The sequence below is a fragment of the Mastigoproctus giganteus genome, chromosome 2 (assembly GCF_048544385.1).
Source record: "Mastigoproctus giganteus isolate SK-2022 chromosome 2, ASM4854438v1, whole genome shotgun sequence".
Lineage (NCBI taxonomy): Eukaryota > Metazoa > Arthropoda > Arachnida > Uropygi > Thelyphonidae > Mastigoproctus > Mastigoproctus giganteus.
Window position 1 is genome coordinate 255,330,679 of NC_143576.1, and position 26,946 is coordinate 255,357,624.

Genomic DNA, 26,946 nt, shown 5'->3' on the forward strand with positions numbered 1-26,946 from the left:
ATTTTAATTATAGTAATTTAATTTTAATTATATCATTGAATGACTATAACATTTTACAACTGAGGACACAGGAGACTTGTACAAGCAGCTACAGAAAATTAGCACAGAGATGTCTATAATCCAGGGATATGAAAAATAAATTTTGGAACAATAAACAATTTTTAAAATTTCTTCTTGTCATAAATTAAAAATGCTTTGCAGCATTTCCAAAGGCAGTTTGCCCCTTTATTCATTAATTGCAATATCAGGTAAAAATCTAAATGAAATGACACCAATTTGGATGCAGGTACTCAGAATTGCAGTTGATTAATTTTTTTATGAGAAACATAATTTCATTGATATTAGTTTAACATAATATAACATTAATGTCGAAGTTTGCAGATGATACAAAGGTTGGCAGAGTTGTTAATGACAGAATGCTACTGCAACAGGATCTAGAAAAGTAAAGTGGCAACTGAAGTTTAACATTGACAAATACAGAGTACTGCATATGGTTAGAAATAACCCCAGAGAACAACGTACCAACTGTGTGGTACTACACTTAGGGTGGTAGAAAATGAAAAATATCTGGGAGTAATTGTGCAGTCAGATATGAAATTTTCTAAGCAATGCAGACAGGCTGCCAGAGCAGGTCATGGGGTATGTCAATGATATACAGGAATTTTGTTAGTAGGGAAAAGGAAGTAATTACCCCTTTTGTATAAGGCAATGGTCAGGCCATGCCTTGAGTACTGTGTACAGGTCTGGAGGCCTCATTTTCGGAAGGATGTAGAGTTGCTTGATTATGTACAGAGAAGGGCAACAAGATTGGTGAGGGGAACGAAGGGGTCCTCGGTGAGGGGAACGAAGGGGTCCTCTTACCAAGAAAGCCTTAGCAAATTGCAGCAGCCGGAGACTAGGCACTTGTGAGGTGTAGAAGGCCTTGAATGGGTTGAGCTTGCTGAATTCTGATGGGATTCTTCCGCTTGCTCAGATTATGAACCTGAGGGGGTATAAATTCAAATTGAGGAAAGACTTCTGTAGAATACATGTGTGGAAATTTGTCTTTAGCCAGCAGGTGGTTAATTGCTGGAACAAATTTACATCTGTTGTGGAAGTTGATAGCTTAAATAAATTCAAGGAGGAACTGGACAAACATTTAGAGGGAATGAATATGTAAAATTTTTTTTTTTTTTTTTTTTTGGCTGATGCTGCATAAGCTCATACACTTGCTTTCTTGCATCACATGCCTTCATTACTACTACCACTATAATCAGACTTCTACTTTTTTAGTTGTGTTTCTTAGGTTCAAATGCTGAACCTAACAATTTGCAATTTGAAGAGAGCACACTTAGCATTTTTGCGGAGGATTTTTGCAGGCTGTGCCAAGGTTTTTCAAGTATTAATGCAAATCTATTCTCTCAACATAAGTTTAAAAGTAATTTTGCTTTGTAATGGCAACTAATTTCCACCAGTTCCCATGTTTCATTCAGTTGGACTTAAAGAAAGTCATGAAAGAATGTGTAAGGTTCTACATACTATAAAATACCAGGATTATGGTTGGAATTTATGTAGTGATCTTAAGGTTATTGGTTTGCATGGGGGGGGTCACAAAATATATTTCAGAGACTGCTGGGAATCATTGGGGTACAAATAAACACATAGGTTGTGTTAGGGTAGCTAAGAAAAAGAACAGGTGCATGTATACTTGCGTGTACACCAATGCTAGGAGTTTAGTAAATAAATTTGATGAATTTGAGGTATTGCTCAAAACATCAAAGGCAGATATTGTGGGGATTTCAGAGACGTAGTGTCACACAGATATAAGGAAGGCAGAACTGGAATTTGGGGAGTACAATGTCTACAGAAAGGATAGACAGGATAGGAAGGGAGGAGGGGTTATGCTATTAGTTAAGAAATACATGAAATCCAAGGAAGTGAAGCCAGTCGACATTGCTGGACAGCGCAGTGTCGAGTCAGTTTGGTGTGACATAAGCATTGGGAGATCAAAATTGAGAGTAGGAGTGTGCTATAGGCCTAATGACTCTGATGAGTATAATAAGAAACTGTACAGGGAAATAGAGTGGGCCAGTAAATCAGAGAGTCTTATAATGGGGGATTTTAATTTCCCAGATATTGACTGGAATTTGGGGGCTGGTCACTCACACACTAGCAAGGCTTTTGTGGATTTATTGGATGATTGTTTTCTACATCAGCATATTCGGGAGGCAACTAGAGGGAGTAATACTCTTGATTTGATTATCAGTAGTGATTCTTCATGCATTAAGAATCTGCAGATACAGGAACCACTAGGTGGCAGTGATCACAGTGTGCTGAAGTGGGATTTACTCAAGGAGGTAACTACCATCAGGGGTAAAGGGAAGGGTTATTGCTTACGTAAAGGCGACTACGATGGACTGAGACAGTATTTAAATTCTATACAGTGGGACCAACTGATGATGTTACCAACAACAAATTCAAAATGGGAAGCATTCAAAGAACTTATCTTGGAAGCTACTAGGCTTTACATACCAACTAAGAAATATTGTTCAAGGTTTAGGCCTAAGTGGATGTCAGATGAACTAATGAGACATACGGCAGAGAAGAAAAATTCATAGGATACATACAAATTAACACGTGACACAGAAGCCTATGATAGATACAAGTTGATCTGTAACCAAGTTACAAAGGAGGTTAGGCAGGCGAAGGCAGATTACGAGAAATCTTTGGCAAGGGATGCAAAGAAAAACAGCAAAGAGTTCTTTACTTATGTAAACTCTAGAAGGAAGGGGATGAATCAGATTGGTCAACTTGATATCGATGGGTCAACTGTTGATGATCCTGCTCAGCTAGCTAACAAACTGAATGAATATTTTGCATCGACATTCACACATGAGGAGTTATTCAGCGAGGGGAATGCCAGAGGTGTATTCAACTCTGGCAGTAAGCTAGAGAATCTTGTAATAACTGAGAGTAAAGTGGAGGAGAAATTGTTGAAGATAAATACAAGAAAGGCACCTGGGGTGGATGGGATCTATCCAGTTATATTAAAGGAGGCAGCAAAGGAAGTAAGCAAACCCTAACCCTTAGCCATAATAATGAGAGCTTCCTTGGACTCAGGGGAAGTACCAATGGACTGGAGATGTGCAAATGTGACCCCAATTCACAAAGGAGGATCAAAGGGTGACACAAGTAATTATAGACCTGTTAGTTTAACTTCTGTTCCCGGAAAATTAATGGAGGCACTTGTTAAAGAAGCACTGCAGGATCATCTAGACAAGACTTCAGTTATAGCTCAGACACAGCATGGTTTTGTTAAGGGGAAGTCTTGCCTGACCAATTTCATTGGATACTATGATACAGTCACAAAAGAACTGGATGCAGGGAATAACTTTGTTATTATATACTTGGATCTTAGAAAAGCTTTTGATACTGTTGCACATGGAAGACTGCTGCACAAATTGGAGCAGTGTGGCATTGGAGGCAAATTGCTGCTATGGATAAAGGGGTGGTTGAGGAGGAGAAGACAGAGAGTGGTAATCAATGGACACTGCTCATCGTGGACTAATGTTATTAGTGGAGTCCCTCAGGGTTCAGTATTGGGTCCATTATTGTTTTCTGTATTTATAAATGATATTGATGATGGTATATCAAGCTTAATGTCCAATTTTGCAGATGATACGAAGGTTGGCAGGGTTGTCAAGGACACTACTGACACTATGCTACTGCAACAGGATCTGGAAAGGTTGAGCAGACGGGCTGAGAGGTGGCAAATGAAGTTTAACATTGACAAATGTAAAGTACTACATATGGGAAACAGCAACCCCAGAGCAACGTATCAACTCTGTGGTACTACACTGACAGTGGTAGAGAATGAAAGGGACCTGGAGGTGGTTGTGCAGGCAGATATGAAGTTTTCTGAGCAGTGCAGACGGGCTGCAAGAGTAGCTCATGGTGTATTGTCGATGATATACAGGAATTTTTCCAGCAGGGATAAGGAGGTGATTATTCCCTTGTATAAGGCAATGGTCAGGCCCCACCTAGAGTACTGTATACAGGTCTGGAGGCCTCATTTCAAGAAGGATGTAGAGCTGCTGGAACGAGTACAGAGAAGGGCAACAAGATTAGTGAATGGAACAAAGGGGTGCTCTTACGAAGAAAGGCTTAAGTTTTGCAAATTACAGTGTCTGGGGACTAGGCACCAGCGAGGTGATCTGATAGAGGTGTATAAAGCCTTGAATGGTTTGAACATGCTCAATGCTGATGGGATTTTTCCTCTTGCTCAGAATAATCACCTGAGAGGGCATAAATTCAAATTGAGAAAAGACAGATGTAGGATAGACATAAGGAAATTTGCCTTTAGCCAGCGGGTGGTTGGTTGGTGGAATAGACTTCCATCCCTTGTCGTGGAAGTTGATAGCCTAAATAAGTTTAAGGCTCAGCTGGACAGGTATTTCGAGCGAACAGAGGGGTGAAGTGGAAGTGGTTATTTTTTATTTATTTATTTATTTATTATTATTTTTTTTTTTTTTGGCTGATGCTGCATAAGCTTGCTTTCTTGCATCAAATGCCTCTACTAATGCTAATGCTAATTGTTTTTTTTTTGTGTTTGTGGGAAAGCCATGCAACAGAAGAAGATTATGTTGTGCAACATTGGGATAAGGGGACGAGTTCATATCCGGACGTGTAATGTAAAATATATTCCTTTAGTGCAGTCAAACAAGGTTCTCCTTCCATCCCTGCATATTAAACTTGGATTGATGAAAAATTTTGTAAACGACTAGATAAAGAAGATAACAGATTTGCATACTTTAGAAGTGTGTTTCCTAATTTAACATATGCCAAACTTAAGGATGGAATTTTCATAGGATCCCAAATTAGGAAACTCCTGAAAGACAATGTGTTTGAAACCCAGTTAATGGAGGTTGAATTGGCAGCTTGGCGATCATTTAAGGCAGTAGTACATGGTTTTTTTGGGTAATAGGAAAGAATAAAACTATGAAATGTTTGTGCCTAATTTACTCGAGTGCTACAAAAACATGGGCTGTAGAATGTCGCTGAAAATTCTTTTTCTCCGTTCCCACTCAAATTTTCCCCTGAAAATCTGGGAGATGTGAGTGATGAACAAGGGAGCAGTTTCATCAAGATATTTCCACGATGGAAAAGCAGTAACAAGGTCGCTGGGATCCTGTAATTATGGGGGATTACTGCTGGTAATCTAGCAATTACCTTGTGAGGGAGAGTAAGCAGGAATACAAGAGAAAATACCTTAATAGCAAACATTTTTAAGGACAATTAAGGTTTGCTGGTTATATATTATTGAAATATAACTATTTTGCTATGATTTATATATTTTTTCCGAAGTTAAATGAGTTATAGAGAATGTATAATATTTTTTTACGCTTGTATTACAAACATTAATTATATGTATATATCCCTTTATTTTAACATTAAACATTGGTACATCTTTTGATGTAGACATGATTTTTTATGGTGATTTTCAGAATCAGCACATTTATTTCCTTCAGAATTACTTATTTTCATTGCAAAGGTATGACAAAAATATTTTTTGTTGGCTAGTGTGTAGTGTAATTGTTGAACAGATATAATCTTAACAACCTCAACGAGTATGTCTTGTCACAATTTATAATATCATATTTGTTAAAAACACCAATATTAAATCATCATTTGATATTCTAATGAACAGGATTTTGAAGATGGAAGAGCCAGAATAAGAAATATCATTATCCAGTGACAAGAAAGTTAATGAACCTAGCATTATCAGAAAATACAATATTTTTAATTACCAAAGTATTTTGAAAGTCTTTATGATATGATCTTTACCACCTAATAGATGTGGCGCCTCCGTAGCCAGGTGGGAAGGAGCAGCAGTGCATAGCACACGCTTCTTGATTAGACCGGGGTTCGAACCCGTCACCACCAAATACGGACGATGCGGAAAGGTCATGATATGACCACCGCATATTCTCGGAGCAATATGGCCTTAGTTGCTAATGCTCCTAAAAACCAAATAACAACAACAACAACAACAACCTAATAGATACAAAGTTATTCACTTTCCTTCCTAATTTCCAAAATTTTAATTTAAAGTGCAGTAAAGATTTTCTCACAATCTAACCAGTGGATAAACAGAAGTCAACCAGAAGGGGAAAAAATGGGGGCTGTCCAGTAATTCAGTTGATAATGACTAACTTCAAAGCTTTTTGTTCAATATAACCTACTTTTAAGACATTTTTAAGATATAAAAACTTTTTTTTTTTTTTTTGTAACTGTCATAACCTTGACAAATTCTTAATTTATGTTACAGGGTTGGATAAATGATACGCTAATCAGTGATTTTCAAGATGATTTTCTGGTTGATGTTGGGGCTGAAGACGACACAAGGTAGGATATAACTTAAAAATAAATTAATAACATAAATTAGTCTGTTTGTTTAGGAGAATACATGGAACATTCAGAATTGCAAAATACCAAAATTATTTATTTATTATTTTTTTTTTTTGTAGTTTCTAGAGAAATATTTTTATTTTATGTCTTGAAAATAGTGTGTATGTTGTGTCCATTGTCTCAATATTCTTACAGTGATAAGACCAGTGTGCATTTTAAGAAAAGTTCTTGCATCTTAACTTATCCTACTGATATGAAATATGAACTACATTTTTAATGGAAATTTCAAAAGTAAATAAAAAAACAATTAAAATATCGGTAGACGGGTACATCTTTTGATGTACATGTGATTTTTTATGGTGATTTTCAGAATCAGCATGTTTATTTCCTCCAGAATTACATATTTTCATTGCAAAGGTATGACAAAAAATATTTTTTGTTGGCTAGTGTGTAGTGTAATTGTTGAACAGACATAGAGGTGCTTTAGGTTTATTTTCTATTTTTGCAAATTTTTCAATTAGGTTATTTTTATAAGATACTGATAAAAATATGTAAAAACAGAAATATCAAAGGCTACATTCTCCTGTCAAGCATAGGTGGCTGCAAACTTGATTTCTTATATACTAAACTTCTGCCTTTTTTGACTTTCTCAGGCAGCTAGTTTCAGTGACTGTTCCTCTTTTTAGCATAGAGTAGCAGTCAGCCATCATATTGACATTCTGTCCCCTTGGTACCTCTTTTTCATTTATTTTATATCCTGATGGAATCTTTCTCCCTACTCTTCCCTTAAAATACCAAAACATTCTAGAAAATAGTTAGTTAAGATGAGAGTGTGCAAGAACTATACCGTAACACTCATATTGCATCTAGTTTTCTAAACTTTTCTGGCATGCCACTCACGATCATCTCACAATCTGGATGTGTATTGTTTTCCAAAAATTGCATATTGCATTTTTAAAGCTAGTTCAACCATCTCTTTCAGTTTGGTTCATGGATTCTTCAAATACAGTCTAGCAGTAGCTTGTGGATTTGAGGTCCAACAGGAATTCTTGCTTTGATTTTTTTATATGGAAGGGATGGGAATTTAGTGAAAATATACTTGAAACAATTTCCTTATTTATTCGGGCTTGGTTGAACTGTTTCAGTAAGCTTTTTTTCCAAAAGAAGCTGAATATTTATGTAATTTTCTTTTAAGTGTGCTGAATGGATGCATACTTGTTTCCATTATGAAGGAGAACTCCTTTGAAGGTTGCCTCAATGATTTAATACACACCCTCTACACTGTACATTGGTAGAAAATTCCAGGAACACTCACTCCAGTAATGTAATACATCATTGAGCCTTCTTCAGAAAAGTGGCCAACCAATTCTTTTTTCACAGTGTCTATACCATGAAAAGACTGTTTAAGATTAAATTTTCTGATTCTAATTTTGTTTTAGACTTACAAAACCTATGTTTTTATTAAACTACAAGAAGATTCGTTGATATTAGTCTTGATAAAACTCTGCAAACCCTTTGGGTAGAATCTCACACAAGATTCTACCCAAAGCAAACTTGATAATCTTGTGAAAAATCTCTCACAAGATTGTCACGTTTACTTTGTGTAAACAGTTGTGGTCCAGAGTTGCAAATTTCTTTGTCATCCTCTATATCACAAATATTCTGATGGCATATGTTCAAGGACAACTGGTGAAAATAGTACTGGTAGTTCAGGTCCATGGGTTAATGGCCTTATAGGTGAAGTAACATTGGGGTACACAATGCTCTATTCGTTCTTCACATTACAACTTGCTAGTTATAGCTTAGCACCAGACGAAACCTGTTGGTAATGTGCAAGGAGAGGCCTGATGTAGCCAAGTGGTCAGGAGTGCGAGTGCAGTAGCACACGCTCTTTGAGTCGACTGAGGTTCAAGCCCGTGACTGCTAAATACAATTAACATTTGTACTGATTGATTTATTGTAAACTCCACTGACCTGGTGGTCATGCCAGAGATTAAACAAGAACATATTCAAATCAATTAGTGTATAATCTTTAAAGGAAATATAACACTACATAAGAAATTCATTTGAACAAATTTTATCAGGGAATGTCACAAAAGATCTCGAGGGTTTGGTGGGTTTGAAAGGGGGTTTGACTGATGTATTGGGAGCTGCTTTGCTCCCTTCTTCTGAAGTAAGTGTTATCAAAATGAGAAACATTTTTATTTATTTATTTTTTTTATTTTTAAATGTCAATATATAATGTTAAACTGGAGAAAAAATGAAAGTAGTGATAATATTTCTTGCATGGCATTAATCTAACTGACATGAAAACAACAACAACTACTACTACTAAGACAACAACTTTAACAACTATTTTGGGGACAGGGGAGGGAGAGAATCCTCTCTACCTTGTGCACAATATACACAGTAATAGGAAACTGTGTTTTTCCTTTATTTATTTGTGTATCTTTGATCAGCTTTAAAAACAAAGGATAAATGACTACAATAAAGAAGTTAAAAAGCAAAGAGTTCATTCCCCCACCCCAATATTGCACCAATAAAAATGAGAACCACCACTTTTTTTTTACACTTGAATTGTACAAGGGGAAGGAAACAAATCTCTGTTGGCAGCTACAAATTTTCAATATAGTAAATAGCATCCTAGAGGATGGCGTGCACAACTTTAATTATGGCTGGAATTAAAAAGCTTAAATTGTTATAACAAACAGCAAACTGATGAACTGGCTTTTTCTTATTTATTTCTTCTACTTCTGTTCTTTGGAATAGCCTCCTTTTGTGTGTATTTCCTGAAAAGTACTATAGGTTCTAATTCCTTTTGTGTTTGGGAAAAAGAAAAAAAAAACATAGAATAAAGAAGGAAAAAGTCTGATTTTTAGTCTTTAGTATTCTTTTTAAAGCAGAACTGAGAAAATGAGTGAATATAGAAATTGCACCCTCTTTCAACTGTTTTGTTACTTTGCACTTTTTTTTTTGTGTGTTGTGTAGTCCCACTCACACATGTTTTGAAGGTTGTTTCAGCCTTCATCAAAAAATTACTTCTGTATATGTACATGTACAGATTGTCTTGAAACTCTACAGGGAAATGCTGACATCTGTAATAAATAAAATAGATTTCTATTTGTTATCTTGATGGCTGAGGCTAGAAGAGTGTACAAATTCACCTTAACCATGTACATACTAATTATTAATGGCAGCCAGATTTTCAGCTGTACAGTCACAGTGGGCCATACATTTTTGTTGCAGCACAGGGGCTTGTGACAGTGCATACTGGACTCCAGCCATGGTCCAGTGATTAGTGTGCATGGTTACAAGTAATAGCATCTGTTTTCATATTTTTGATAGTTTCAAAAATCGGTGTAGATGATGCAACTTTACAAATTTACAAGTTCCTTAAAAACTCACTTTAGGTGGTGTACATATTGTTTGGAAAGTTACTTGGGAAAGCATAAATAATAAGTGCATATGAAATTCATATTTCATACACTAGCATTTTTTCCCCCCTGTGAATTCAAAACGTTCTGTTGATGCATTGAAACCGTATGCAGTGTTTATGCAGGTTCCCTGACTATTTAGAAGTATCACAGTGGTTTTCACAGTTCTGATCTGAGAACTTTGATCTGTCCAGTTCACTTCTTTTTAATTATCAGGTTGAGACCTATAACAAAAAGTTCTTGTGGTGCAACTACTTGCATTGATCTGATTAAACTTAAATTTGTTCAATTCACATTTTTGCTTGGCTGAGATTAGTATTGAATTGCAACATATACAAGCATTATACAAGCAAACATATACACTTGCGATGATTTGAGAACTTTTCTCTGTCCATTTTTTTTTTTTTTTTGCTTTACTGGTTGAGATAAATATTGAAGTACTCATATATTTTATTAAGCTTAAAAAAAGTCTCAAAGATAAGTTTTGATTCCACATGATAACAATTACATGTATAAAATCTTGATTTGTTTCTCTAGAGTTATTTGTGGAATAAAATTTGACCAGAGATAAAAAGTTGGTATGATATGTAAGCATTTTTTGCAAAAGGCAATTGTTAAGTCCCAAGCAGACTCCATTATCTAACCCAAGGGTTCTCAACCTTTTAGGCAGGTGAGCTATATTGAAAGATATAATATACTTTCAAGGGCTGAAGCATTCAAATATCTTTACCATAAATCGAATATAAAATGGAACATTGCAATAAAAATACCCCAAACTTATCTTATTAATGTAAAACTTAGGCCTGTCCTTGCTCTTCAAGAGAATTATTATTTGGTTTTGTTTTTGAAATTCTAATTTACATTATATCATGTGAATGCACATCTTGAATGGAATTGTGATTTATTTTGTTTCACATGTGAAAACATTTGCTCACTTGTATATGTGCCAGATTTTATATCAACTTTTAATTGAAATTCTAATAAAGATGCTTAAAGGTCATTAAAACTTCTTGGTTAAAATTGGCACTCAAAACTGAATGCCAATTTCAACCAGTAAGTCTAAGCATATTACAGTTTTTTAGAGCATTACAGACTTCAGTGGCGAATGGGTTTCCAAAGATATGTACATTTGTAGCATTGAAATAAAAGTCATTGAAGCTCATTTTAAAATTCTCAGCCAAGGAATCAGTCATTTCTACAGCCACATGGACGGGGAACATTTACTGTTCCATCTTTTTGAAGCAAATCACAGGAAGAAAAATAACATGGGCTAACTTATTCCAGCTGGTTCTGAAATAGTTTAAGTTTCATTTTGAAGGCTGCAACAGCCCCAGCATATCAAAAATTAGTATCTTTTGACCTGAAGTTTGGTATTTGTCATTTCAGGAGTGGCTGATATCATATAGCAGTGCCAAATCCCAAAGCCACATCATCCATTTCATCCCTTAGTTTAATTAAAATCTTGCCTGCATTATAGCCAAAGCAGCTTATGCACCATCAAACCCCCCATAACAACAATCTTGCCTGTCTTATTTGTGGAAGGATAAATGCAATGTATTTATCCTCTCGAAACTACGTGGCACGTGTAGATTAAATAATGTTTGTCATTTGTTACAAGCATTCATTCACCCTCCCAAAACTAGGTGATATGTGTAGATTAATTAATGTTTGTCAATTGTTATGAGCATTCATGCACTCCTTTGAAGTACCTGACAACTATCTTACTAAAACCAAATTGAGGAGTCCTGGCCATTGTTTTGTGACTGCTGTTGACACCACAACTCACTGCTTAACAAAATCCAGTTGATTCAGTTTTGTGTGACTGGGGCAGTCATCGTATAATTTACATTTATGATTGTATTCTAGGAATGAACCCATTGTAAGTTACAGATATGTTGAATATGCGAAAAAGAGGTGCTAAGGACTGTAGGTTGAACATCCCTGATCTATCCTCAAAACTTCTTATAACTAGTTTATGCTTTGCATATAGTGGGACATAAAAGCAATTCATTTTGAACTTTTGCAGTGAAAATCAAACTGCCACCACTGAATGATACTGTCAATATCTAACAGCATAATTCAGATACTGAATGATACTGTCGATATCTGAATTATTTATGCCAACCTTTAATTGCAAAATGACTTACATTAGTGAATAAAAAAGAGCATAACAGTTTTGCATGATGATGGCACTCCCATGTTGTAAGAAAAATGCAGGAAAAAAATCAGGATTTCGCAGTGGGAAGTTCTGTCTCATCCACCATATTCTCGAGACCTTCCTCCATCATTAGCGCTCATTTACATCCCTTCAGTGCACACAGATAAAGTCGTATAGCAACCCTTATGTAGTCAGACTGACTGGAAATGTTTTTTATTTCAAAATATTTGATTTACCATTAAGATATCCACGATTCAATAAGAAAATGGGAATTAGTTATAGAAAACAGGGAAGAGAGGGAGTTCTTGAATGGCATTATTAAAAAACCCTTGTTTGAAATTATAGTGCAGTGAGAATTTATTTTTTAAGATAACTAATGATGTTCATATGATGTGAACTTTATTTGTGAGCACTTATGTTTAAGAAATTTATACCCCTCCCCCCACCCATTCTTGCTTTATATCAGAAAGTTCTGAGAAACTTGACAAACATTTCTGTTTTTGACTTTCTTGAAAATATTTTTATTGTGATTTCTGAGATAATTTATCTCAATTCTAGGTTATAAGGTTCCCCCCCCCCCACTCCATGCATGCACACACACAAACAGAAAATACCAGTTGATCATTAGATAAATTGTACATCTACAATATTCTGACATCATTCATAAAGTTTACCCATCCATTACTGTTTAAGCCTAGTAAGTTTCAAAATCAATTTAGAAACAAATTGTGGATTTTCTCTCTCTCTCTCTCTCTCTCTCTCTCTCTCTCTCTGTTTAAATTATAACTAACATTTAAAAATTTAATTTGGTATGGGCATTAATGGATATTTTTATTTTTTCTGTAGTTCATACCCAATGGAATTGCAGTATGGCTTAGATGTTATTCCTGAAGGAGATGCAATTGCAATAAATATAATATCACTTGTGTTGAAAGATGAAAAGGCTCCACGACAACACATAATTTGTGGTAGAGAATTACCTAAGTAAGTTACTCCTTTTGTACATTATATTATGATGCAAATTAACTAATTTTTATAATTTGTTATGAAATTTTAATCATTAAATAGCCATTGAAATTGAAATATTTTCAACTCTGCTAATTTAATCTTCAAGACTCAGATATTCTTGCATCATTGTTAATATTTCTTATGTCATCTTTACCAGTATTTACTTTTTAATAATATCAAAAATAAGAAAAATATAGATAAACATTTAAAATTTTACATAAAAAATATTTGAAATTAAGTTGCATTCAAATGAAATGGAGATCTTTATACTTTAATGGATATGGACATCTGTAAACTTTTTTGTGATTTATTTTACATGTATTTGGGGAAAGAAAAAAATGTTTCCTTTATAAAAATGTCAAGAAAATGACATTTTTATAAAGGAAACAATTCAATTTGACATTTCAATTTTACATTCCCAGATAAGTCAAAAGCAGTCTTCCCATAAAAAAAAAAAAAAAAAAATGGTGTAATTGGGATAATGTTCCTGACCAAGGGAACATAATCTGATATGGATTTTTTATATGCATGAATACAAAAAGGGAAAATTATTCAACTTGTGCCACATGTAAAGTACAATAATAATGTTTAGAAAGTTCTTACCTTGATGCTTTTCAGTTATTCAGTTTGATTTGACTGAATACTGTATATATTTGTGGTTAAAGAAGAAAAGGAACACCTGTATCACTATTATGGCATTTGGAAAAGTATTTTTGGGGAGATTTGTTTGGACTTCTTTGCAGAATCTTTTGGAAATGCCTTTTCACTGTAAATTTGTCTCTAATAAATTATAGTAAATATAAATTTCTTGGTAGCAAGCACAGGCATTGAATATCATATTAATCTTAATGCTAAGCTGCAAGTTGAGATCCATTTCCTTGAAAATTGCAAGTTGAGATCCATTTCCTATGGCACCTTCTAAATGTTTAAATGCTTTACTCATCTACTTCGTTTTTATGTTACCTTTTGATGGACTCTCTTGAACTGGGGTGTGATTATCTACTTATTTATAAGAAGTTGAATATATATATATTTTTTTCTGTCTTATATCAGAAAGTTCTGTGAAACTTATCAGGCATTTCTGTTTTCGACTTCCTTTGCCTTCCTAGGAAGACAAGATATTTGGTGGTGAGTTCTTGGGAATGAGAAAAAAACAGTTCCTGAATAGGATCTGCTTGAACTTCTAATTGTAGTTGACCAGCCACCTCCAAAGCATCAGCAGTGATTTCTTCCATTTGGAGCTAGAAATAATTTCTGGCTCCAATTTTCTCTAGGCTGGATTCTTGAAGAATCTAGTGTGAAGAAAATTGAAGGTTAAAAGAATCTTGAAGTTGGATTCTTTAACCTCCTTCCAGAACTCTCCAATATTCTTTACTTCATACAGAATGTTGAATCTTTCCCAAACCACCTCCACTGCTGATGCTTTGGAGGTGGCTGGTCAACTACAATTAGTTGACCAGCTTTTTCCTCATTCCCAGGAACTCACCACCAAGTATCTGGTCTTCCTAGGGAGGCAAAGGAAGTCAAAAACAGAAATGCCTGATAAGTTTCTCAGAACTTTCTGATATAAGACAATGAGAAAAAAAAAAAGGACATTAAATTTCTTAAAAATAAGTTGCTTTGGTAGCTTGGGCAAAGATTCTTCTCAAGTAATATGCATTAAAAGTAATTCCTTGGTCCATGGGCTGAAACAGTGATGTTGTGGTGATGGGCAAGAACCCAACCTTTATGTTGAGAGGGAGAATATGCATCAGCAAGTTGTGAAGAATGTCCAGAGGCATTGTCCAGGAGTAACAGTGCTTTAAATGGGAGATTGTTATGCACTACTCCTCAAAAGGGGCTCCATTTCCAGGCTCTACAATTGGATTTCCAGATGACAGGAAGTTTCCCTTTATGAAAACTTCCTGTCATCTCGACATAACCCTTGAGAGCTCTTAGGTTTTTAGTGTGATAACTTGTCACTTGTTCAAAGAGATTTGGGTTTCAATCCTATCATAGCCAAGAAGAATTTCTAAAGGGCTATAGTAAGCCAGTCACAGGTAGATGTGAGGTTATTCTGGGTTTTTGAGCCTGCATATGCAGATTTGCCTACGAGCACACACATGTATGCAGACCTAACACACACTGATGCAGTGTGTATTATGTCTGTAATACACACACACGCACGCACGCGCACACACACACACACACACACACACACACACACACACACACACACACACACACACACACACACACACACACACACACACACACACACACAGAGTAAATATTGCCTAGTCGCCTAAAAACCAACAACAGTCTCCTTCTTCCAAAGTTTCCACCAGTCATTTGGGAAGATTTTCAGTTGTTTATTCATTACTAGAAGCTTCACCTTGCACCCAGATGTTATGCAAGCCGTACTTGATCTTAAAATGCATAAATTACCCCTTACTTGTACTGAAACTTTTATCCTTTGATCACTTTCCATACTAACCTTTCACTTACTATTTCAAAAAATGACTGATTAGTCTTATGACAAAATGGTTCTGATGGCACATAGCATTTCACGAAGTCTTAAATCCAAAATCTTTCTCTCTCTCAGCCCCAAGTCCTGCATGGTTTCTTATAATTATCGATCACAGTAGGGCTGCATTTTTAATTTGAATACATTTTTTTTTTTTTTTTTTTTTTTTTAAGAATTGTTGAATTGCCTTCTGAATTCAGTTTTCAACACTCACTAAGTGTTATCATATTTTCTTCGATAACTTTAATTCTAATGTAATGATCTTTCTGTTGCATCTCTTTACAAAGTCATCACTATAGCACTGGCCTTTGCTTTTATTAAAATTTTTAAGAATAAAATATTAAAATGAAAACTTCAAACCTTTAACACCGCAGAACCAGACTGACTAAATAGCATCAATGTACTATGTATATATCAATGTTTATACTAGTTATCAATGTATATATCAAGTTATCGATGTATATATCAAGTTATCACAGGAGCAAATTTTTCAATTATCAGTGTTACACTTACCCACACATTACAGTAGAAACTGAAAAATGACTAACTGCATAATATTTCAAAACCAGTTAACATTATCACAAGTTTTATTCATTTAAATGCCATGCCCTTTCTTGGCATTATTTGTATATATAAACTATAATATCTAGATAAAAGGAAATGAAGTCACATTGCATTTTTTTTTTTTTTCCACCTGATATTTCAACAAAAAAAAGGTCCAGACCTTGCAATCATCAAAAATGCAACAGTTATTTTTGATAAATTAAAAAAAAATAATAGGCGCTACACTGCTGTAAGTAATAGTATAGGTGGAAAATTTGCTAGTGAAATAAGTCAATGTAAGTCAAGGGTACATATACTTACTGCCATTACTGCCTGCAACCATGTTAGCAGATGGTTACAGGCAATAATGGCTTCAAGGATTGAAGTTCATTAGTCCCGAATGGAGAATTTTGTTCTCAATTCGGGACTATGATCAGTTTATCATATCACAGTCACAAAAGATGTTCACATATACTTACAGCCATTCTAGTATCAGTAACTGATGTTGGTGTGTGTGTGTGTGTGTGTGTGTGTGTGTGTGTGTGTGTGTGTGTGTGTGTGTGTGTGTGTGTGTGTGTGTGTGCTGTTTCTCATAGGTATGACATCAGTCTTCTTTTCTTCAAAGAAACTGTAACTACAGTGACTTACCATCAAGTTATCATGCAGTTATTTTGTTTATTGGAAGAGACTGAACAAGAGATGGAACCCTGTTAGTTCCACTAAGATAATGCAGAGCCTGTATTGCTGATGCAAAAGTAATCAATAATAATAAATTTCCATTTATTTATTCCAGAAGAGTTTATGTATTCGTTGTGACTGTATACATATTTAACTAAAGGCAGGCAGATTTTCTGTGTTGCAGTTTACAATGGACTCTGCATTTTTCATAGTGTACAGGCTCAAACCCACACTCCATAATTGTGAGCATGCATGCTAACTGCTGCACCATGGCCAGCATTATTAGATGAATTCTGGTGATTTTATAGTTGTAAAAGATTAGTGACTGCCGCAATCTCTGTACCTCCTTACCTGGCTCCCTCCATGGTGGAGAGGAAGCTTTTGAAATTAGGTGTCTTTGCAAGCTACTCTCACCACACATTAGAACAGCAATAGAATATTGGGTGTTGCATTTTCAATGTGATACTGCATATTTTTGTCATATTTTGCCAAACACGGTGAAATGTATATTTGTTCTGTCACAAGAGATGCTCAAAGTTTGTATCATGTTAGAATCTTTTATGATTCTGACATGATACAACTGTTATGAACATTGCCAAAAAATGAATGCCGAAGAATTTGATGTAATATCATATAGCATGTTTTATAAATTCATATAGCTAATAAAGTGTTTGTTCAGTTCGGGTTGTATGATTTGACATTTATTCAGTATTTACAGTTAAGTTCAAAATTGACAAAGCTCTACTTACATTGACAATAATGTTATCTAATTACCTAGTGCCATATGAATTCTATACTAGGGAACAGGAAGGACATCGTAGAGCTTTTACTTTCTTAAAAGCAATCAATAAATATGACATGGTTTGACCTCTTTTTTCATAAGGAACATCTGCGTATCATATAAAACTTGGTATTGGTGTAGTTGTCATGTGCCAATAAACCTACAACAACAACATATGAAATATGTGTATTGTTTTGTGGTCAATACTAATAAAAATTATCATATAAGGATGCTAATCATCTTAGAAACAATGGTTGATGATTAATTAGCAAACTCATTCTTTTCAGGCAAACTCATTCTTTTCAGAAGAGTTGATTAAATACAATAAATTCTCCCTTTGATTTTGTCCCCTAATTTTTGTTTCTTTCTCAATTATTTTAATAAATTCTTTGTTTTCTGTCTTTGTGGTTCATTTAATTTTTCAAAAGTATCCACCCCTCCTCCCATCTTTCATGCTATGTTTTAGAGCCATATAAAAGGGTTGACTAAATAGAAGTATTATAGGGTTCTATACTTAAATTGAGGTGTCTGGTTTTACATTAGAGAACTATTTTTCATTTTCACAAAAAGTAGCCGTCACAGTTTCAATTCTTTTTTTATTTATAATGTTGGTATGTGGCTTTGGCAAGCTATTTATCTGTTCACATAGATAATGCTTTGGTTATGTTGTCTGGTGAAGTGCATAACTTTTGTTTTTACATCTGTTTATTTTGAAGCCAATGCCTAAGCTGTTCTTATTAACAACATTAAAAAATTTTGGATTTTTTCATGAATTTTATTATGAAAGCTGGGGTGTGTACAATTTCCATATTCTTTAAAACATATTTATGTATATAAATTATAAATCATTATAACTGTATATTTTAAGGAATTGACAAAATGAAATATCAATTTATAAAGTTGTTTTTATGTTCTCCACTTCTTAGGCACATATCTCCTATTGCATTAGCTCCAACCTTTCGGTTATTACGTGTTTGTGAATATTCTCAACAAAATGGCAACTTGGAAGGCATTGATGCACTTCTTGGCTGTGCTGTTTCTATGCCTCAATGTGGAAACCAAGAAAAATTTTCAAGTTTGTCAACAGAAGAAAAGCAAAGGATATGTTCTGCACACTTCTTTTGTCTCAATTGGTTTAGAGAGGTAATGGAATAATTACAATAATAATTTAAGTAAAAAACAAGTCTAGTTCAAAAGTAATGAACAAGAATTTATTTTATGCATTATAATCCTTAAAATCTCTGCTAAAGAAGATGAGAAGCATTTTCAAAGTTAATTTATATTATCCTTAAGTACACATTGTTTCCAGAATTTGTATTATAACAAAACAGTTGAAAGGTCATCCATAAGTTCCCATTTTTGATAATTTTGTTCTATTTGGAAGCTTTAATTGCAAGTGACAAAATTAAGGTAAAAATGCAAAGTATTGGATATGAGTAGAAGTAATGCAGAGAAATGTACCAACTGTGTGATACTACACTTAGGGTGGTAGAAAATGAAAAAGACCCGGGAGTAATTATGCAGTCAGATATGAAATTTTCTGAGCAGTGCAGACAGGCTGCCAGAGCAGATCATGGAGTATTGTCAGTGATATACAGGAATTTTGCTAGTAGAGAAAAGGAGATTACCCTTTATATAAGGCAATGGTCAGGCCATGCCTTCAGTACTGTGCACACATCTGGGGGCCTCATTTTAGGAAGGATGTACAGTTGCTTAAGCGAGAACAGAGAAGGGCAACAAGATTGGTGAGGGAAACAAAAGGGTGGTCTTACCAAGAAAGGCTCAAGTTCTGCAGCATCTGGAGACTAGGCACCTGCGAGGTGAATCTGATTGAGGTGTATAAGGCCTTGCATAGGTTGAGCAGGCTCAATTCTGATGGGATTCTTCCCCTTGTTCAGATTACGAACCTGAGGGGTATAAATTCAAATTGAAGAAAGACTATAGAATAGAATAGATGGCCAGCGGTAGTTGATTGGTGGAACAAACTTAAATGTAAATGAAGCTTAAATAAATTCAAGGAGGAGCTGGACAAACATTTAGAGGGATTGGATGTGTGAAATGGTTTTTTTTTTTTTTTGGCTGATGCTACATAAGCTTGCTTTCTTGCATCACAGGCCTCAGCTACTACTACTAATCACAAAAAATGAGTTAATCTCTTTTCTTCTATTATTGCCTTTTATATATATATATATACTTATATTTGAATAATGTTTGAAATAATTGAAAACTGAATCTTACATAAAAAAGGGGGGTATAGCATACATCGGAGGCAGCAAAAAGCATTTTCCTCTACATGACGCTTGAGATATAAACTTAAGTGAGAATAATGATTAAAAAAAAATAATAATAAAATAAAAAATGCCAGCAGCATGGCAAGACAGAAGAGTGAAAATTGTGAAATTATACATAACGATCAAACCAACAGGGAGGAAAGAGAATAAAATTGTAGCAGAAACTCTCGAAGATAATTTAGAAGTCGAAATACAAAGATAATAAAATATAATCAATTAAATTTTGAATAGCCAATTATATGAAATTTAATGGCGCACCAGGTCCAAATTTATGTGAAATATCATGAACAGAGATGTGAACAACTACAATAAAATAAAATATAACAAAAACAAAAATAGACTGACCATTATGCCCCATCTCAACAAAGGACCACAAGGCCAATGATGGTCAGGGAATTGCTGCATTTCGATTGCTAGACAAATCGCCGCAAAGGCGAATCAGTCAAAAGGTCAGTCCGCCATCCGATCCCCAGATCGAACCGCCAATGCAGAGGACTTGAGTAGTGGTGGTCCTGATGCAGCGAAAATTAAAAATAGGACAGATACAAGCACTCAAATGCAAAGCCACACCACTAACAAAAGTAATCTTAACCAGATTATATAGACAAAACGTGAACTATGGATGGCAGCACAGGTGCAGCGTTAGCAAATCAGCCCACTTATATTTGAATAATGTTTGAAATAAAGTTTGAAATAATTGAAAACTGAATCTTACATAAAAAAAGGGGGGTATAGCATACATCAGAGGCAGCAAAAAGCATTTTCCTTTACATCATGCTTGAGATATAAACTTAAGTGAGAATAATGATTAAAGAATTTTTTTTTTTTTTTTTTTTTTTATTCTTTAATCATTATTCTCACTTAAGTTTATATATATATATATATATATATAAAACCCAAACATGAGAGGTATTAGTACCTATAATATTTAGTACCGTGTATAGGCTAAAGATTGAGAAGATGAAAAAATATACTTGTTGATGTTAGACTTGAATTTCTGTAGATTCAAAATTTTTAGGAGATAAGTATGAAGGAAGCTTGTTCCAGAAAGCGGAAGTTGAATGGATAAATGAGGAAGAAGAAAAATTTGTTCTCTGAGTTTGAAGTTGGACAGTAAATCGATATTGACTGGTTTACAGCATATAGTTAGACTGGTTTGGAAGAGAAAAGGAGAATTATTATTATTATTCTTATTAGCCATAAGGTGCAAGGAAGCCTGAGGCTTATGCTGCACTGGCCAAAAAAAAGATTCTGTGTTACCCAGAGAGAGAGAGAGAGAGAGAGAGAGAGAGAGAGAGAGAGAGAGAGAGAGAGAGAGAGAGAGAGAGAGAGAGAGAAAGAAATAGAAAGGAATCACCAAGAAAGAGAAGAATGATGATATCCAGCTGAGGATTCTGGGTAAAAGCCAGTTCAGAAGAACAGTGCCCATGGAAAAGGCATGCAGCAGAAACAGAAGCCTACGAGAGAGAATGGAGAGACTCTTTTAGAGATGGGTTATTAATTAACCTAACTACCCTCTTTTGAAATGAAATCTAGAAGCCTGATAGAGAGGTGGGAACACACCAGATGTGGGAACAATATTCCATGGTCAGTTAGATTTGTGATTTGTACAGAGTGAACTGCTGTTTGAAGAAAGTAATGTTGGGAATGAAAGAGAAAATCCATTTTTTTTTATGAGGAGAAAGTAATATTTGTAATGTGCTTATCCAAAGAGAGAGAGATTAGAAGTGAGAGTAATCCCCAATAGAGATATATGATCTTGTCTAGAAATCAGAGTGTCATGGAAGATAAACATAGAAGCAGAAGAATCCTTTTTGCAAGATATAATGATAATACTGATAAAACAGGACTGAGTTTTAGAAGAATTGAAATCAACTGAATTATCTTTGCCCCACTGCAGAATTACTTAGAGATCAGCAGTTAAGGAACTGGTAGTGGATATTCAAGAAGTTGAAGCTGTTTCTGCAGGGCAAGGTTTCTTAGACTGGAAGCAAAATGCAATGTGCTGTCATCAGCAAAACTATGGAAATAATTTCCAGTCAAGAAGAAGGTAATTAATATACAAGAGGAAAAGAGTGGGAGAAAGAACTGAACCTTGGGGAACACCAGCATTAGTGGAGAAGTTAGAAGACAGAGAGCCATCTACCATAACCCACAGTTAGCAGTCAGAGAGAAAACTAGATATCCAATTACAAAAAACAGTTGGCAAACAATAAGATGGACTCTTATTTAGAAGACCTTTATGCCAAACATGATCGAAATCCTTTGAGATGTCAAGAGCAACTGCTTGTGTTTCACCGAACTTTTCCATTGAATTTATCCATAAATGAGTAATGTAAGCCAGAATATCACCAGTGGATCGACACTTATGGAATCCATACTGGCGATCATTGATCAGATGGGAGGTTTCTAGTGTAAGAGTTAGTGGATAATTGATTTCTCCATTACTTTAGAAAGAATAGAAGTAAGTTCAATGAGACAATAATTGGATGGGAGCGATTTGTCATTCTTTTTTAGGAACTGGCTGGATATGAGCAAATTTCCAAACAGAAGGAAAAACACCTTTGGAATAAGAAAGTGAAAAAAAAAAAGGTGACGCAGAACTGGAGTAAGTTCAGGAGGCACAGGTTTTCAGAGCATGTGGAGAAATACCATTAGGATTTGGAGTTTCCTTCTTTAGCATTAGCATTAGTAGAGGCATTTGATGCAAGAAAGCAAACTTATGGAGCATCAGCCAAAAAAAAAAAAAAAAAAAAAAACCACTTCCACCTCTCCCCTCTGTTCGTTCGAAATACCTGTCCAGCTGAGCCTTAAACTTATTTAGGCTATCAACTTCCACGACAAGGGATGGAAGTCTGTTCCACCAACCAACCACCCGGCTGGCTAAAGGGCAAATTTTTGCACGTCTATCCTACATCTGTCTTTCCTCAATTTGAATTTATGCCCTCTCAGGTGATTATTCTGAGCAAGAGGAAGAATCCCATCAGCATTGAGCATGCTCAAACCATTCAAGGCTTTATACACCTCTATCAGATCACCTCGCTGACCAGCTCACCAGACACTGGGCACCTTTAGTTTCAAGATTGTTCAAAATCCTTTTGACAGAAGACCACATTAGTCATTGAATGCAGTATACTGGAAATAGTAGGAGGTAGTTTATCAAGATCATTAATACACGAGTTGGGAGAAAAGTAAAATACTAGCAAGTTAGCTTTATCTTTTGCTGAAGTGGCAACAGAACCATCTGGTTTTGATAGAGAAGAGCAAATGTCGTGGCTGACAGCTTTGGCAAGAGACCAGAATGCTCGACTACCATTTGGACAAAAAGCAATTTTTCTACTATTAATCTGTTCAAAATCTAATTTGGATTGATTAAATAACTGCTTTTTTCAGATGTCGTCGCTGAAAAACACGAGTTTTGAGGTGTAAAAACCCTGCAGTTCTTTCCCGAGCCGACTAACCCAGCCATTTTTTAAAAAAAAGCCCATAAAAATTCCTCTAATCATTAATGGGATTCGAATTTGTGCCTTTTTTTTTTTTCTGTGGCGGGCAGTGATTATAACCACTGTGCTACTTGCAACGGTAGTGATTCTAAACCCCACTCTGGAGTTTTATTGGACTACAAATCATATCGCTACTACAATAGTTTCACAACTTCTATTTCTTAGAAAGACTTCGGGGCTTGGTTAGCATTCAAGAGTGTTGTTAAATAATTTTTAAGCATTTATATAAATCAAAGTGCAGTAAATCCTTTGATTTTATGGACATTGATTTATGGACTTTAGATTTAATGGATGAAAGAATTTCACTGCCACCAGAGTATATTCATGAGATAGAGGAAAACCAGGAACTGTTAAGTTACAGCAAACATCTCAAGTTGTTTACGTATACTTGCTATTATATTGTGCCCTGTTTCTTAATTATAACCTCGTGATGCATCATCATGGTCCCTAAGGAAACAAAGTTGCATCTGAGTTTTTTTTTTTTTTTTTGATTTGGTAGTTATTGGCGCATCGGCTTCTGTGGCCATATTGCACCTCCCAAGGTTTTTGCAGTACTTTGATCCAAGCCCGAGGCGGGAATCGAACCCGCAACCTTTGGGTTGCCGGGCAGGTACTTTACCCACTCGGCTAGCCCGGTCGGCTCATCTGAGTTGACAGAAATTAAAGCTGTTAGAGAAATTAAACTTTGGTGCTGTTTGCCATGTCTGTGAGGAATATGGTGCTGTATTATTGTAAAAAAAAGAAGGCTAATTTTAAGGAATTTAATTATATTATTGTTATTTTGTGATGCCTCCTGTGCCTCTTTAGAAACTGATGTGTATTTTTTTTTTATGAAAACCCCAAACACGATAAGTATTAGAACATATAGTACTTAGTACCGTGCTTGGGTTGGAGGTTGAGAAGATGAAAGAAGATATTTGTTGACATTAGACCGAACTTCTACAGACTGTAATTTTCAGGAAATACATATGAAGGAAGGTTATTCCAGAAAATGGCAGTTGAATGAATAACCGAGGAAGATGAAAAGATGGTTCTGTGAGTTTGAAGTTGGACAGTAAATGGATGTTGGCTGGTGGCGGCACATGTTCGGACTGTTTTGAAAGAGAGAGTGTGAATTATAAAAGCCAATTCAGAAGAACAGTGCCCATGGAAGTATCTGTAGAAAAGGCATGCAGCAGAAACAGTACCTCTATGAGACAGTGAGGGGAGAGACTCTGTTAGAGATGAGTCATTAATTAACCTAATTGCCCTCTTTTGAATGGAATCTAGAAGCTTGAGAGAGGTTTTGGGGGCACCACCCCAGACCTGAGAACAATATTCCATGGTAAGGGCGGATTTGTGATTTGTACAAAGTGAACAGCTGTTTGGAAGAAAAGTAACGCCAAGAGCGAAAGAGAAAACCAAGTTTTTTAGATGCAGAGGAAGCAATATTTGTAATGTGCTTGTTCCAAGAGAGATTAGAAGTCAGGGTAATCTCCAAAAGAGATATATCGTCTTGCCTAGAAATCAAAGTGTCACCAAACATAAGCATAGGAGCAGAAGAATCCTTTTTGCAAGATATAAGACAAGACTGAGTTTTAGAAGGATTGAAATCAACTAAGTTGTCTTTGCCCCACTGGAGAATTACTTGGAGATAGGCATTAAGGAGTTGGTAGCAGATATTTGAGAAGTTGAAGCTGGTTGAGCAGGGCAAGGTTTCTCAAAATGGAAAGTGGAATGCAATGTGCTATCATCAGCAAACTATGGATAGGATTTACAGTCAATGGAAGAAGGTAATTAATATACAAGAGGAAAAGGCTGGAGAAAAGAACTGAACCTTGGAGGACACCAGCATTAGTGGTGAAGTTAGAAGACAGAAAGCCATCTACCATCATCCACAGTGAGCAATCAGAAAAAAAAAAACAGATAACCAATTACAAAAAACAGTTGGAAAACCATAAGATGGAAGCTTGTTAAGAAGACCTTTATGCCAAACACGATCGAAAGCTTTTGAGATGTCAAGAGAAACTGCTTGTGTTTCACCGAACTTTTCCATTGAATTTGTCCATAAATGGGTAACATAAGCCAGAATATCGACACTGACGGTATCCATACTGGCGATTGTTGATCAGACGGAAGGTTTCTAGGTAGTTTAAGAGTTGGCAGTTGATTGATTTCTCCATTACTTTAGAAAGAGTAGAAGTATGTGATGATAATTGCATGGGAGAGAATTGTCACCCTTTTTAGGAACTGGCTGGATATGAGCAAATTTCTAAGCAGAAAGAAAAACTCCTTTTTTTTTTTTTTTTTTTTTTTTGTTATGTGAACCCCAAACACGAGAGGTATTAGAACCTATAGTACTTAGTACCGTGCTTGGGTTGGAGGTTGAGAAGACGAAAGAAGATATTTGTTGACATTGGACTTGAACTTCTGTAGATTGTAGTTTTCAGGAAATATGTATGAAGGAAGGTTGTTCCAGAAAACGGCAGTTGAATGAATAAACGAGGAAGATGAAAACTTGGTTCTGTGAGTTTGAAGTTGGACAGTAAATGGATGTTGGCTGGTGGCGGCATGTGTTCGGACTGTTTTGAAACAGAGAGCAGGAATTATAGAAGCCAATTCAGAAGAACAGTGCCCATGGAAGTATCTGTAGAAGAGGGATGCAGCAGAAACAGTACGTCTATGAGACAGCGAGTGGAGAGACTCTGTTAGAGATGAATCATTAATTAATCTAACTGCCCTCTTCTGAATGGAATCAAGCAGCCTGAGAGAGGTTTTGGGGGCACCACCCCAGATGTGGGAACAATATTCCATGGCTGGGCGGATTTGCGATTTATACAGAGTGAGCAGCTGTTTGGAAGAAAAGTAACGCTGAGAGCGAAAGAGAAAACCAAGTTTTTGAGATGCAGAGGAAGCAATATTTGTAATGTGCTTGTGCCAAGAGAGATTAGAAGTCAGGGTAATCCCCAAAAGAGATATATCATTTTGCCTAGAAATCGGAAGAATACTTTTTGCGAAATATAAAACAAGACTGAGTTTCAGAAGGGTTGAAATCAACTAAGTTGTCTTTTCCCCACTGGAGAATTACCTGAAGATCGGCATTTAAGGAATTGGTAGCAGATTTTTGAGAAGTTGAAGCTGATTGAGCAGGACAAGGTTTCTCAAAATGGAAAGTGGAATGCAATGTGAATGACCACTGCATATCCCCGGAGCAATATGGCCTTAGTTTCTAATGCTCCTAAAAACCAAATAACAACAGCCACCACCACTTCAAGCTTCCAATAAGCAAAGTGGTGGTATTGCACTGGTTGAGGAGAGTCATCTACCACCTAGTACTGCCTGGTAACATAGAGGGGCGGCATTCCTCCATGTGGTGTGGGCACCACACCTCGACCCCTGCTTACGTTGGTTTACACCTGGGTGGTCACCCACCATGTACTTGTGTATGGAGGTTATACCCAGGATTACTAACAGTCCCACCAGATTGAAGGTGCAAGCAGAGGATTTGGCTGTCACAGACCGTCCGGACTTTGCCGAAATTGGGTCCACTTGACTTGAGTGTCATCTGAATATCAGTTCCGTCAGCGTTTTAGACTCCCAGGTAGCAAGTACAGCTTGTCTGACATATCTGAGTGAATGTCTGTGACAACCTCAAGGATTATCCGGTATTCTTGTAGA

At 35.7% G+C, this 26,946-nt stretch overlaps 1 protein-coding gene across 1 annotated transcript in view; it reads left to right on the forward strand.

Annotated features, from left to right (window-relative positions):
* LOC150090396 (Fanconi anemia group D2 protein-like) overlaps nucleotides 1-26,946 on the forward strand; it is a 204,939-nt gene that overhangs the window by 152,349 nt on the left and 25,644 nt on the right. Inside the window, exons 22-24 of the mRNA XM_090390299.1 lie at nucleotides 6,308-6,384; nucleotides 12,826-12,963; nucleotides 18,422-18,638. Coding sequence (XP_090246425.1) covers nucleotides 6,308-6,384; nucleotides 12,826-12,963; nucleotides 18,422-18,638 — 432 coding nt within the window. The remainder of the gene's footprint in view (nucleotides 1-6,307; nucleotides 6,385-12,825; nucleotides 12,964-18,421; nucleotides 18,639-26,946) is intronic.